General features: G+C 41.1%; 1 protein-coding gene across 19 annotated transcripts in view; it reads right to left on the reverse strand.

Moving 5' to 3' along the window:
- Positions 1–928: 928 nt before the first annotated feature.
- The window catches only part of TUT4 (terminal uridylyl transferase 4), a 90,133-nt gene continuing 77,869 nt past the window's right edge, over positions 929–13,192 (reverse strand). For 14 of the 19 annotated variants that reach the window (XM_014598656.3, XM_019479215.2, XM_019479216.2 and 11 more), the window contains 4 exons: positions 9,236–9,333; positions 6,588–7,122; positions 2,571–2,744; positions 929–1,459 (listed from right to left, as the gene is read on the reverse strand). In XM_014598656.3, the coding sequence (XP_014454142.2) occupies positions 1,368–1,459; positions 2,571–2,744; positions 6,588–7,122; positions 9,236–9,333 (899 nt within the window). In that variant the 3' untranslated portion in view covers positions 929–1,367. The other 5 variants (XM_059727833.1, XM_059727834.1, XM_019479217.2 and 2 more) reach the window with 5 other exon arrangements.

A 13,192-nucleotide genomic window follows, 5' to 3' on the forward strand; every position in this document is an offset into this window, starting at 1 on the left:
CTAACTTAAATATATCCAGACAATAGTCACCAGAGCTATCTATGCATATTCAAAAGAGACCTTTAAGATTGCTGCAGAGTAAACTGGCCATAGTCTCAAATTTGCTGTTTAAATCACACTGCCTTAAGAATGATGAATAAAGGATTAAGAGCCGGAAAATGAAATGCCTCTCTCTTGAAAGGGCCTGACTTAAGCAATGGGCAAACCTACCCAACTATTTAAAAAAAATGGTAGGGAAGCTGCCTTTGGGGAACACACATCATCCATTACAATGTACCTGTTACGTCTCCTGCAGTGATTCTAATTAGTTAAATCACTATAACTTAATCCTGGATGAAACTGTTACAGCTCTTTTGCTACACCTGTATCACTATAGAAGCATGAAGACAAAGTTTTTTGGAACAGCTTATACTGGTATCACTGGATCCATACAGCTGCTATCTGTCCAAACCCAAAGAAAGGTCAAGAAAGACTTTACCTTGACCTCCTCCAACGGAGCCAGGTAAAGCCTCTATCCTCTTGAGGTGCATCATATACAGAATGTGAACAAGACGCATCTATTGGAGGACCAGGTTAACAGCAAGTTACCTCTTCCCCCATGACTGAGTGTTATGGTGCGGTCAGATTTCTTTGGAGCACTTGCACGTAACTGGAAGGATTGCTTGCGAAGCCAGAAGCAGCAACCCACTCCTTCATCCATGCATATTGGAAGCATTTAAAGGAAAATGATAGGATCAATAAAATATTAGTGAATAGTAAAGGCAATGATTTTGGAAACCCCCCCAAGGGGGATATTAAGCTCATTGTACGTGCCCCGGCTCCTTTAAGTCACTTCTTACAAACTTTTCACATGAGGCTACATTTGTTACCCAATTATAAACCAAAGCAAATTCAATACACAAACGCGGAAAAGGAAAAACCTTCATGCTTGTGTTGCGGTTTTGTTTTATTTTTTGTTTTAAAAAGTTTTTTTGGCACTACATAGTTCTGCAAAGAATAGAAGTGACAAATTTTAAAACACATGAAATCCCTTTCTAATTTTATTTTTTTAGAACAATATATATAAAGTCTGAAGCAACCAAAGTATGAATACAGCTAATAGAAAATAAAGAACTTAATTTTAAAAATTCTCTCTCTTTACAGTTTATCAAGATAAAACAAAAACACAATTCCCCTTAAAAATAGGGTAATAAAATAGATGAAATTTGTATCACTCAGTTTTGTGATACTAGTAAAAACTATAGATCATATCTATGTACAAATGATACAGTTTAAAAACAGTCTTAAATAATCTTTTATCTAAACATGTTGCATGTGGTAAGATTTTAAAATCAGAACCTGATTTTTCTCCCCCCTCCCATTACATTTCACTTTTTCTGTTGAATGTAATTCATATTCAAGTGTGGGTGTCCTTGAGACAGAAGCGAGAACCGCTGGTTACTCTGCATCAGTGGACCAGCTAAAAGAAAATGGATTACAATTACTTCAGCAAATAAGATGTACTTCAAAGTGCTTGGCTATATTCACTGAATTATACATTTATGAACACAAGCATCTACTTGAGTGACAAGAGATTCCAGTTGTGTTACTCTTATGTATATATAAAATATAATGCTGCTTTAATCCAGCTGGTAAAAATCCCACAGAATCAAAATGCATCTTTATTTTCACACCAGTGCATCTGACTTCTTTTAAAATACAATAAAATAAATAATTTGAAGAGTAGAAAATGTGGGTCTCACCTGGAAATCTCACCTCATTCAATGGATGCAAGTGAAAAAGTAACTGGCTTTATATACAGTGCTTTTAATGCTAAGGATTCTATCTGGGTTTATAAAAGTTGCCCCAGCACTATGGTGTCTGGGTCCTTTTGAGCAGATTCTGGGGTACAATCCAAATTCCTATTGGCATGAAAGATCATTGCCCCACTGACTTCAATGGGATTTAGATCAAGCCATTTGTGACCCAGAGACCAACCCCACAAAGTGCTGCACGCCCTCAACTTCCACTGAAACCAGTAGGAGCTGAGCGTGACAACATATTGAATGACTGGGCTCTTAAGTGCCTGATCTTGTAAGCTTTACTTACAAGTAGCTCCCTGAAGTTGTATGAAAGATGATCACAATTGGTTAGGATTACTTACGAGAGAAATAGCTACAGGGTCTTGCCATAGTCATACAAAAAATCACTTTAAAGCCACGTGTATTTCAGTGGGTGATAGTATGGGAGAGCAGCAGTGAAAGAGCCGTATGTGTATAAGCATGGAGATCAGTGATCAAGGAAAACGGGGCCAAACCTCCTACTGTTTCAGGAAGCGCCATGAAATGTCCATGCAGTGCAAGGAGGATTTTAGGGTTTAATTTTAAAAGACCTCTGCATGGACTTCCCTTATCTACCAAGGGAAGAGGAAGTATTGATGCAACTCTGCTGGGATTCAAACTTAGGGTTCCAAAGAGCCTGAGCTTTTGAACAGTAATTCATTGGCCTCTATGGTATTCAAACAGTAAAGAGACATATAGCTTCAGCAGACATGTTGTATGAGCTGTTGATTCATTTACTTGTTCTAGTACCTTGAGGGTAGAAAGGTTTGTTCGGTGGATAGCTGGCATTTCCCTGCTGCATGTAGTTCTGAGGCATATTGTAAGGCCACGCTCCTCGGAGGAGAGGAAAATGGGTAGGGGTCCCATGGTCCCAAGGGACAGAAGGAGGGTTCATTTTACCAAACTGTCCTTGGAAACCCTGATCTATTTTTCAATTGAAAGGGAAAAGCATATTGCAAGTTGAAATAATTAAACAGTAAATCACATAATACAACTTACACGTCAACAAGTAAATGTCGGGGACCAAAAGCAGCTAGCTTCAGAAAGTTAGATTCTTAATAAAACCGTTATATTTAAAATAAAATGACTGTTTGTGACCTGAATGACTTCACTGCTTAAATGTAGTACAATTAGCTTGTTGGTGCCAGAAGATGAATCAGCCCTTAGAGCCGTGACAGAAGATCCCAGTCAGTGCAAGAAGAAATGTGCAACTCTAACGACACAGGGTGCAAGTTCTCAACAATGTTAACATCTGATCTGACAGAGGTTTTCAATTATCACCGAAGTCCACTGATTTGGGGGCAATCATTGTATTGCAGGACCGCAACAGATCTGTACGAAGTGTTATGAGTGGAATTGTACTAATTCCTGAACATTTAAGACACTTCATACATTTTCATACCAACTTAACATATATTTCTATCTATAAATATAAAAAAGACCCTCAAGTAACTATACAACAACATGTATGCTAGTCAGTTCACAACCCTAGTATTACTGAAGCATGAAAGATGAGAAATCAAGCACCCAGAAGTCAGGGTATTCCAAAAATTAATGCTTAGTGCTTATTATTAAATCTGGTCTCTTTGTGTATGCCTTCCAATTCTAGAAGGCTGTGCAATATTCTATCCTTTAAAAATATAAAGATGAGGCATCTTTATTCTAATTTGATGTTAGTCATTAAAAAGTAACTGCGTTGAACCACCTCTTGAAAAGCCTGTTTGGCTTCCACTGTTATAAAACTAGGCAAGGCCCACAATGCAGGAGCCAACTCTCATACGGTTCTCACTATTGCAAGCAAAATGCTTTTTTACACATACCACTGTTTAGACTAGTCTTGCTCATGTTTTATATCTTAGGTTCTGCTTTTACAATACGTTAAAAAAATCCCATTTCCAAATAGCTCTGGATTAAGCAACTTACATAATTAATTGTCATTTGAGAACAGTGTTGCTCAGGTTCATTAAGGGCTACAGGAAGTTGCATGTTTTGGCTGGGCAGACATTGAAAGAGGGAGAGGAAGGCTAGGGCTGGCTGGGAAAGACTCTGGGACTGGAATCAGTTGTGTTGGATGGGAAGCACAAATAAGATGAGGATTTCACAAACTGCAAAACTGAGGAGGAAGATAAATAACATAGGAAAAACTGCGTCTTGCATAGCAAGTTTGGAAAGGAAAACAGGACTGCCTCAGCAGAACAACTTGGACTAGAATGAGAACCACGAGGACTGCAAACAGGGACTGGACTTGCAAAGGCAATGGGACTAAGAAAAGGACCCATGGATGGCGACAAGAGAGTCCTGGGACAAAGGAGTGTTGGAGGGGAAATCGCAGAAGGGCTAAAACTTGCGGTGAGACAGGTGCATGCATCTGTGCCCACTAAAACCCTCAAGAATCTGGGGGGCCAGATGAGTTTGACACCTCTGATATAAAGTGACTGTCTATGTTAATGAACTGGAGGAATGTATTAGTAGGAACATTGCTGGCAGATCAAGGGAGTAATTAACCCCCTCTTATTCTGCATTGTTGAGGCCACATCTGGAGCACTGTGTCCAGTTTTGGGTCCCCTACTACAGAAAGGATGTGGACAAATTGGAGAGAGTCCAGCACAAGGCAATGAAAATGGTTCAGGGGCTGGGGGACAACTTGTGAGGAGAGGCTGAGGGAACTGGGCTTCTTTAGTCTAAAGAGAAGACCGAGAGGGAGTGAATAGCAGCCTTCATCTCCCTTCAGGGGGGTTGCAAAGAGGACGGAGCTGGACTGTTCTCAGTGGGGGCAGATGGCAGAACATGGAGCAATGAGCTCGAGTTGCAGCAAGGGAAGTTTAGGTTAGATATTACGAAAACTAATCACTAGGAGGGTGGCGAAGCACTAGAATAGGTTAGCTAGAAGGTGGTGAAATCTCCATCCTTGGAGGTTTTTAAGGCCTGGCTCAACAGAGCTCTGGCTGGAATGATCTAGTTGGGGGATGGGTCCTGCTTTGAGCAGGAAGTTGGACTAGATGGATGACCTTCTGAGGTCCCTACTAACCCTAATTTTCTATGATTTCTGTTATTTAGATGTCACGTTGGATTATTTTTTAAATAATAAGAATAACTAGGAAAATTAATATTTTAAGAGAACACTAGTAAGGTTACAAAGCCAAGCACTCAAAAGATATGAAATACCAGAGTGTTGATCCCATAACCATAAAACACCCCTGCCCCCCATGTACATATGCATCATGGTAACATACTACCCCGCGCCCCACCCCAAACACACTTTATTCAATACATAGGTTGGATCTTCTGTATGATCCAGAATGTAAAAGTGATGCTCATCTGTAAAACCCTGGTCTAATTTGCTGCAGAAGATGGAAAATGTATAGTGACTGTAGCAAAAGAAAAGATGGTCGTATTGTTAAAAAGCTACATGCTGCCTTGGAAAACTAGAATCTATCCTTGTCTATTAGATATTATGTCTGATGGTAGTAGGGTTACTTGCCAAACTTCTCAGAAGCGGCTACTAATGGTCTGTCCTTCATTTTTAATGTCCAACTTAAGTCCTTGGGCTGTGATTTGTAGAAGTACTGATTGCTCACAGCTGCAAATGAAGTCAATATGAGCTATTTTTCAAATATACTAAGTGCCATGTAATCCCAAGTACTCTGAAAACTAAAGCCCAAGGTATCTCAAGTTGGGCACCTAAAATTAGTGGAAACTTTTTATCTTAATCTCTCAATGTGCAAGTTCCTCATCTTTAATATGGGGATATCACCACCATAACCTTGCTGAGGTGTTACAAAAATTAATGAGTGTTTATGAAGGAGTCAGACCCCACAGCAGTGGGTATCATAGAAAAATCTAGAAGGAAAGGAAAAACGTCCTCTATTCTTTGCACGGAACGATGCAGTGGGCCTGTGGAAGGAAAGTGTAATTAAAGTCTGTATCATGATGCACAAAGGGGGCATACTACAATTGCACAATCTTAATTCTGGCATTTTCTAACTTTTAAGTGCTTGATTTTACAACCTGAGGGAATGGACACACAACATACCTACTGTGGGATGAAGGGGGTGGATGTTTACTGTATATGTCAATTGTTCCCACCAGTTGCTCTTACCCATGGCAAGTGTGTGATAAAAGGCAGTATCTTTGTCTTCACTGAAAGTGATGTGGCTACCACTTCCTGTGGGCAGCACGTGGTAAACACCCACACCTCCTACTGTCCCTTTTCCCCGGTGGCAAATTGACTGTTGGCCATACAATGATGTTACAAGAACGTTAAGGGTATCTGTGTAATGTAGTTTACAAATGATACAGACAGCATGAATAGAGACCAGATCTGAAAATAAAGAGTTGGAATGATGGTCAAGGTTGAAGAAATGTATTGGAATGCCCTGAATCGAGTGCTTGAATCCTCAGCCCTACTGTTGCACTCAAATGCATTTTTTTGCACTGACGTGAAAGGTTCACTTTATTCTGCCAAACTAATATGTTACTGAATTTCCCAGTGGAAAGTGCCAGCATTTCCCAGAGCTGCTGATGGCACGATCTACCAATGCTTAACAAACAGCCAATACAAACTCGTGTAAATTTTCCTGGAAAACACTTTAAATGATATTGCCAAGTCACAGTACAGCCCGTGTATGTCACTCAGTTTCTTAAGCCTCAGGTTTTGGAGTTTGGGGGGAGGGTTGTTAAAATAGTTTTAAAAGAGTTAACTGGTTCTAGAACACTTAGCATTTGTACACAACGTCTGAGATGTTTGATACAAGAGAGAAGAGTTACCTGAATTCCCCACAGTGCCATTGTTCACCAGAGAGTTTGGAGTCACAGGGTTGTGCCAGTGTCCCTCATGAGAAGTGCTGGGGATTCCCATGGGCCTGGCAGCAGGCTGTGCAAAGATGATACTGGGATCATTCAAGCTTACACTGCTCTGGTTATTTGTGGTGTTGCCGCTGCCAGACCTCACAGAAAATGGAACATTTGCAGAATGAGGAGGGTTACCCGGTGCAGAGTGAATAACGGGCCCGTGAATAGGCCATGAAGTGTTGGGGAGCTGAATTTGGTGGTGGTGGTGGTGGTGGTGCATCTGAAGCAGTCCCAGGTTATGCAAGGTAGAATACTGACCTGGGGGAGATTGGGGAAAGTTAAACAAAGGCAGCTGGACCTGATGGGGTGGCTGTGCGCCCTGCTGTGGCTGCGGAACGTGCTTAGACTGGGATATTGCCTGTGGTTGAGTCTGGTTAATGGAGGCTGGCTGAGAGGAAGTCTGTGTAAATTGCTGAGGCTGTGGAGAGTAAGATGACTGATGCGAATCAGACTGGAGGGGAAAAAAAAGTATGTATTTCTGATTAGTTTACTAGCTATGTCATGGTGTTTCTCTTTAACAAGAAGCCTATGCATAAGATCCTCACATCAGAGGGCAGAGGGCTCCACAACACACACGTTAACCCCCTGAGCTCAGGAGATGGGCAGAGCTAAAGTCGCTGCTGGTGTTAACAGGCAACTGCACCGATTCCCATTTTCTCCAGCAGATAATTTGGCCCGTAACTGTACATAGCACATCCCTCCATCAAAAACATCGTATCAAACAAGCAACAGCCCCAGGCTACTGAGGCTCTGCAAATATATGGTTCTGATTCTTAGCCTTCCCATTTCTCCTGCCATGAGTTGCACAATATAATTCATTCTCACGAAACCCCAACAGGCTAGATTGCAAGAGTGGTTACAATCTCCCCAACCCCAACCTCCTCAGGCTACATTGCAAGAGTGGTTCTCACTGCTTGGTGCACTTCTCTGGGAGTTTCCAGAGCTGCCTTTCAATACTTTTAAACAATGTATTTAACCTATTGAATTAGAAATTGAAACTCAGAGGACCCAGTCTCATCCTTTACTTCCTGATATGAGACAGAGGTTCAGAGCGTAGCAAAGTTACACCATTGGCAGCAGCCCAGTCTCTTGCTTTCCACACTCATCCCTACTCCGGCAACATACGGGGGTAAGAGACAGGTGGGAGAGCTGCTAGCTGCTGCCACTAGGAAAAGGAATATTTCATGAATTAGGCTGGCTGGTGAGAGAGCTTCCCAGCTTTGCTGCTTCCGTTCTTCACAAAGTATCTGCACAACTTGTCAGGCCCCTTTGGCTGCTTCTCCCTAGGCCTAGATTGGCAAGTACTTCCCTTTATTAGCCAGAGGGACTAGCCCTTCTCTTAATTCTTTCCCAATCCTGGGTGTCTCTTTCACACTGGCGGTCCGTAGAATGGCTCTTCGTGGTGACAGGCCTGGTGACTTTCTATGGGCAAAGCTGGGACTGGTCCCTGCTGCTGCATTAAATATCACTGTGTAAGGGGCATCAAATTAGGAAGAAAATGCAAGAATAGACAACTGGCAGAGACAATTACTAGTTTAACAGATTAAATACAAGTTTAAAAGTAGCAATTGAGAACTTGCTTCCAACCTCAAACCCACCCGTAATAGCAGATCACTCGTGAAGCAGCACAGTAACAGGACTGCATCATCTTTACAATATTCTGCAGGACAACTGCTAATGAATTAACAAAATATTACACTCTATATCTAAAATTTACAGTTCTCAAAGTAACTACATAAAGTCTAGTTATGGTGCAGCAGCTTTCATGCCTGTGTGTTTGCTTACTTGTCGATTCAAATAGCAGACAATTAGTTCAAAATCAATGAATTTCTGCTGTATTGTACCTAAGGAGTTCCTTAATGCCAGAAGCTGAGACTAGTTAAATACTTCTGGATAACAAACTTCACTTGGGGGAAGTTAAGCTGTTTATCTAGCTGTATAGTAATGAGACAATTTTTACAAACAAGTTGGGGAAACTTTTTTCTTTAATATACGGGACTTTCTCCACTTTGGTCACACCATAGGTGGGAAATACCAGCGTCCTGGTTTTTCCATGAAAAGACTCTTTTCCCCTTCTGCTTCCCCTATCTTTGACGGTCACCCCCTGCAGCAGACTCTCCAATTTCCTAAGCTAGGGACAGAGAGAGAATCATAATCCTCCCCAAACTACAGTCTTTTGTACAGCAGAGTTGAGCTGAACTTCAGTTTCAGTTTTTTCTACATGCATTTCTTAAGTTCTCATTATCATGAGAACTAGGCACAGTGCTCAAAGCTCAGCCTCTTGGGGTATCCTGACTCATAATAATGATGGTCTTTGAGAACTGCTTCATGCACAGAATGAATCTTGTCCATAAAGTTTCCATTTTGAGAGACTATACGTGGTCTCCAAGCAACATTCCTTGGCAACCCAAATCATTTCACTAATCAGTAATGTAGTGTTAAGGGCAGTATTGTCCTTAATTACCCAGAACAGCATATTACATTCTAGTAGCACAGACCAGGTTTGCTGACTGTTACAGGTAAAAAGCTTTTATTTCAAAACTATCAAACTAATTAAAACTTACACATTCTGACGGTTGTCTAGTGCGTAAGGGTCGTTCCACTTGTTGAACCGACCCAGCCACGAGCTGTGGATTCACCAGGCTTCGGACCAACTGAGCACCTAAAGAAAGTATCAGAAAAAGACATCTGAATATAAATTATAGGAAATAATATTATAGGAGACTGAGCATATATGCCTGGGAGCCTGAAACACCCGAGTTCTAATCTAAACTCGCCATGTGGTTTGGACAAATAATTTAATGTCATTAGTCCTACACAGAGGAGCAAAACTCCTCTCCATTGACAAGTGTCAGCAATGGATGAAGCATAATGAGAAATTGCACTTTGCTTTGATCAGCGTGAATTGCAGCAGAGGCAAGGCTCTCTCAGCCGGCAGACATGGGAGTCCCATCTAAATCAGTGCCCACCACTAGAAACAGTCGGGTGTTACCCGCATTACCAACGGTAGGACAATTTTCACAAAAAAAAAAGAAAAGGAAAATATTTTTTAAAGTATTTTTTTTATCATTTATGATCCTACATCCTATGTTCACAGGAATCCTAACTCCTCTCAACTTACAGTTACCTAGGTACCTAAATCACTTCTGAAATTAGAATCAAGGCTAAGTTACCGAACTTTTGAAAATTTTAGCCAAAGCCTTGAGTCTTTATCGGATTAGATTAAACTACCCCACAGGGATGGAGACTTTGTTAATGTTTATGAAGCATTTTGCGTGATCATTATCGTTGTATTTATTACTACCATGATTTTTATTACTATTATTTTATATACTAATCAGGCAATTTAAGACAGTTATTTATAAAATTCCCAAATGCGGAGTAAAATAGAATACTTTGAAACCAGACTTTGTTTCTTTCTGAAGTGATTTTAAAGGAAGTTATTCGTTATGGCAATTATACAACTATAGTTATTTCAATCACTTTTTATTTAACACCTGCTCAGCTTGCCTCATTCCGAAATTTTGAACTATCAAGGTTCAGTCCTTCCTCAGCAACTGCAGGCAAAGACCCCTCCTCTTTCTAAACAGTCTCTCTACTTAAATAATTTTTGCATTATGCAGCAGCACCTTCACGAATCAGGGAGGTACGAAGTAGCACAGAGCGGGAAACGTTCCATTACAACAGTGACTGCTCCTGACATTAAAATTAGTGTTGTTTTTCTGGCCTGCTAAAAAAACAAGATCTCTATTATTCACAGTATGAGACTTTCTTTTTTTCATGTCCTTGTGTGACAAAGTATTTAGCAGAAATCACATATTCGCTGGAATCTGACAGGCTGCACTGTGAGCGCTTCTGCTATGACCTGCACCAAAATGCCCTGATGGAAAGTATGTAGGAGAAACCATACAACAACTGCGCACCAGAATGAACGCACACCAAAAATCTATCAAAGACTCAATACCCAATAACCTGTGGGGGCACATTTCTCACAGGACAATCACTCTCTCTCCAATCTCTCAGTTCTAGTCCTCAAAGGGAATTTACAAAATACCTTTCACAGACAAACCTATGAATTTCACTTCATCAACCTACTGGATACAAAAATTCGTGGACTAAATATAGATACTGTGTGTCATGTGTCATAGATCCAACCTGCCTAACATGCGACTCCCCATGTAAACCCTCCACTTTTTACCAGCTATTCTCATTCCCTTCCCTTCCACCCTCCTGTGTCTCATCCTCTGACTACAGCTACACTCATTTCCCTGCAACTCGCCTATCTCTCACCTACTGATCACCTTAATTTACATTTTAACTGAGTGGCTTTCTTCCACTGGCTGCTTTACCACTCCATCCAGGAAGAGCACAGACCATCTGCAGATGCTTCCTCAACCTGACGAAGGGTATTTGTGCCCAAAAGCTTGCTAAGAAGAATTTTTCAAACTATTTGAGTAATAAAAGATATCAGATTTACCCAAAGAACCTTGCCTGCTATGACCTTGAACTTGAGGCCTCTGAGCTGTCAACCATGTGCCTTAGTGTCTGCACCACCCCAAGTATGTGACTGAGCATGTTACAATTCCAAAGAGAGACAAGGAGAGAAGATCTTCCCAAGAGATATTTTAAGTGGGTTCATAAATAGTATAATTCAGTTAACATCAATATCAGTCTATGATATCTGATGTATAAAAAGCAGCATTGTAATAACCCTAAATAAAGTTCAAATATATTAATATGTCAGTTCAAGCATATCCCCCTTTCCCGCTTTAATAGTTATATTTTTAATCACTTCCTCCCAAAGACACCTTACTCCACTTTTCCAGATCATTATCGTTATCTGTCTCCACACAGTTCCAAGGGACTTTGTGATCTTAACCACTTGAAGTCCTAACACCCATAGCATGCTATTTTCTCACATCTTTACTGCTATTGCACCCTCTCCAACCACTAGACTGTGCCTGGGGATCCAATGCTTGTGGCCTTAATACAACTCTTGACAATGAGAAGCAGCACTTTATCACTGAGGAATAGATGCAACGAAGATCCTTATAATTCTGAGAGACTATCATCCAAAATTCTGGATCCAGGCGCCACTGATCTCTCTCAGTGAAAGATCTCTGACCTTGACTGTCAAAATCCACTTTCAGTTGCAAAGTACTTCAGTATGGACAAGGGTAAGCAACATAAAAGGAATTTTATTTGTATAGTAAGGCAAATAAAGCTTAGTTTTAGCTAAAACACCTTCTCCTTGTGGCCACTGAATGTAACAGAGTGTGCCATCTGCTGTCTATTTCTCTGTAGGGCTCAATGAACAAGAACTTATATCCTCATCCCTGTTCTGGCTGTTTTCCATCGATCAGGTGGCACGAAACAGATGAGATTGCAGTTACAGAAAGGAATTCTGAGGTGGCATGGCTGTCACAGCCAACTTCACACATCCACCAGAAGTGGATGGTGTAACCTGGTGTAGTATTGTGATGCGATATGAGTGTACCAGTAGCTTGCATTACTGAATTATTCCAGGTAGTCAAATCTCAAACTGACAGAAAGAAGCTGCAGAAAGATCTCACCAAGCTAAGCGAGCAGGCAAAAAAAAGGGAGAAGAATTTCAAATATTGACAAGGGCAAGGTAATACACACGGAGAAAAATAACTTTGAGAATACATCCACGATGCTGGATTCTGAACTAGCTGTTAAGACTCAAGAAAGAGACCTTGGAGTCAGTGTAGACTGCTCTCTAAAAACATCTGCAAAAGGTACAGAGGTGACCAAAAATCCAATAACATGTTGAGAATCATTAAGAAGAGAATTCAAAATAAAATGGAAACGATCAGGGTTATGGGGTAGTTGCCATACCAGGACAGACTAAAAAGGCTGCAACTCTTCAACCTGGAAAGCTGAAAGCTGAGGTGGTATATATGGATAGAGGTCTACAAAACCATGAAGTGGGTGGACAAAATGAACAGGGAACTGTTAGTCACCAAATCCCAGAATACTAGAACTAGGGTGCTCCCACTGAAATTAGTAGGAGACAGGTTTAGAACAAGAAAGTAACTTTTTAATCAGTGCAGTTACCTTGTGGAATTCATAACCACCAGAGGTTGTAGGAGCAGACAGTATAGCGAGGGTCAAAAAGGGACTAGACAAATTCATGGACAACAGATCTATTAATAGCTATTAAAAAAGAACAGTCAGAGATGTATTCTTTGGTATGTCTAAACCAATCATGGATGCCAGGGAGGGTAACGAATACAGGATAGATAACTCTAGATATACTTGGTTAAATATTCTACCTCTAAAGCACTGGTATTCAACCTCTCTGGCCCCATGGGCCAGATCAATGGCACGGGGAGAGTCCATGGGCTGGATACCATGTGTAGGGTCACTCTTCTGGCCAGATCCAGCATGGGGTCAGTGCGCAGGGCCGGTTGGTGAGTGTGATCTGTCCTGCCAGCACAACCCCACACACTGGATCCAGCGGCAGAGAAACTGGGCAGCTGTGCAATCTGGCACGCCAG

This window comes from Alligator mississippiensis, chromosome 5 (genome assembly GCF_030867095.1).
Source record: "Alligator mississippiensis isolate rAllMis1 chromosome 5, rAllMis1, whole genome shotgun sequence".
In the NCBI taxonomy this organism is placed as follows: domain Eukaryota; kingdom Metazoa; phylum Chordata; order Crocodylia; family Alligatoridae; genus Alligator; species Alligator mississippiensis.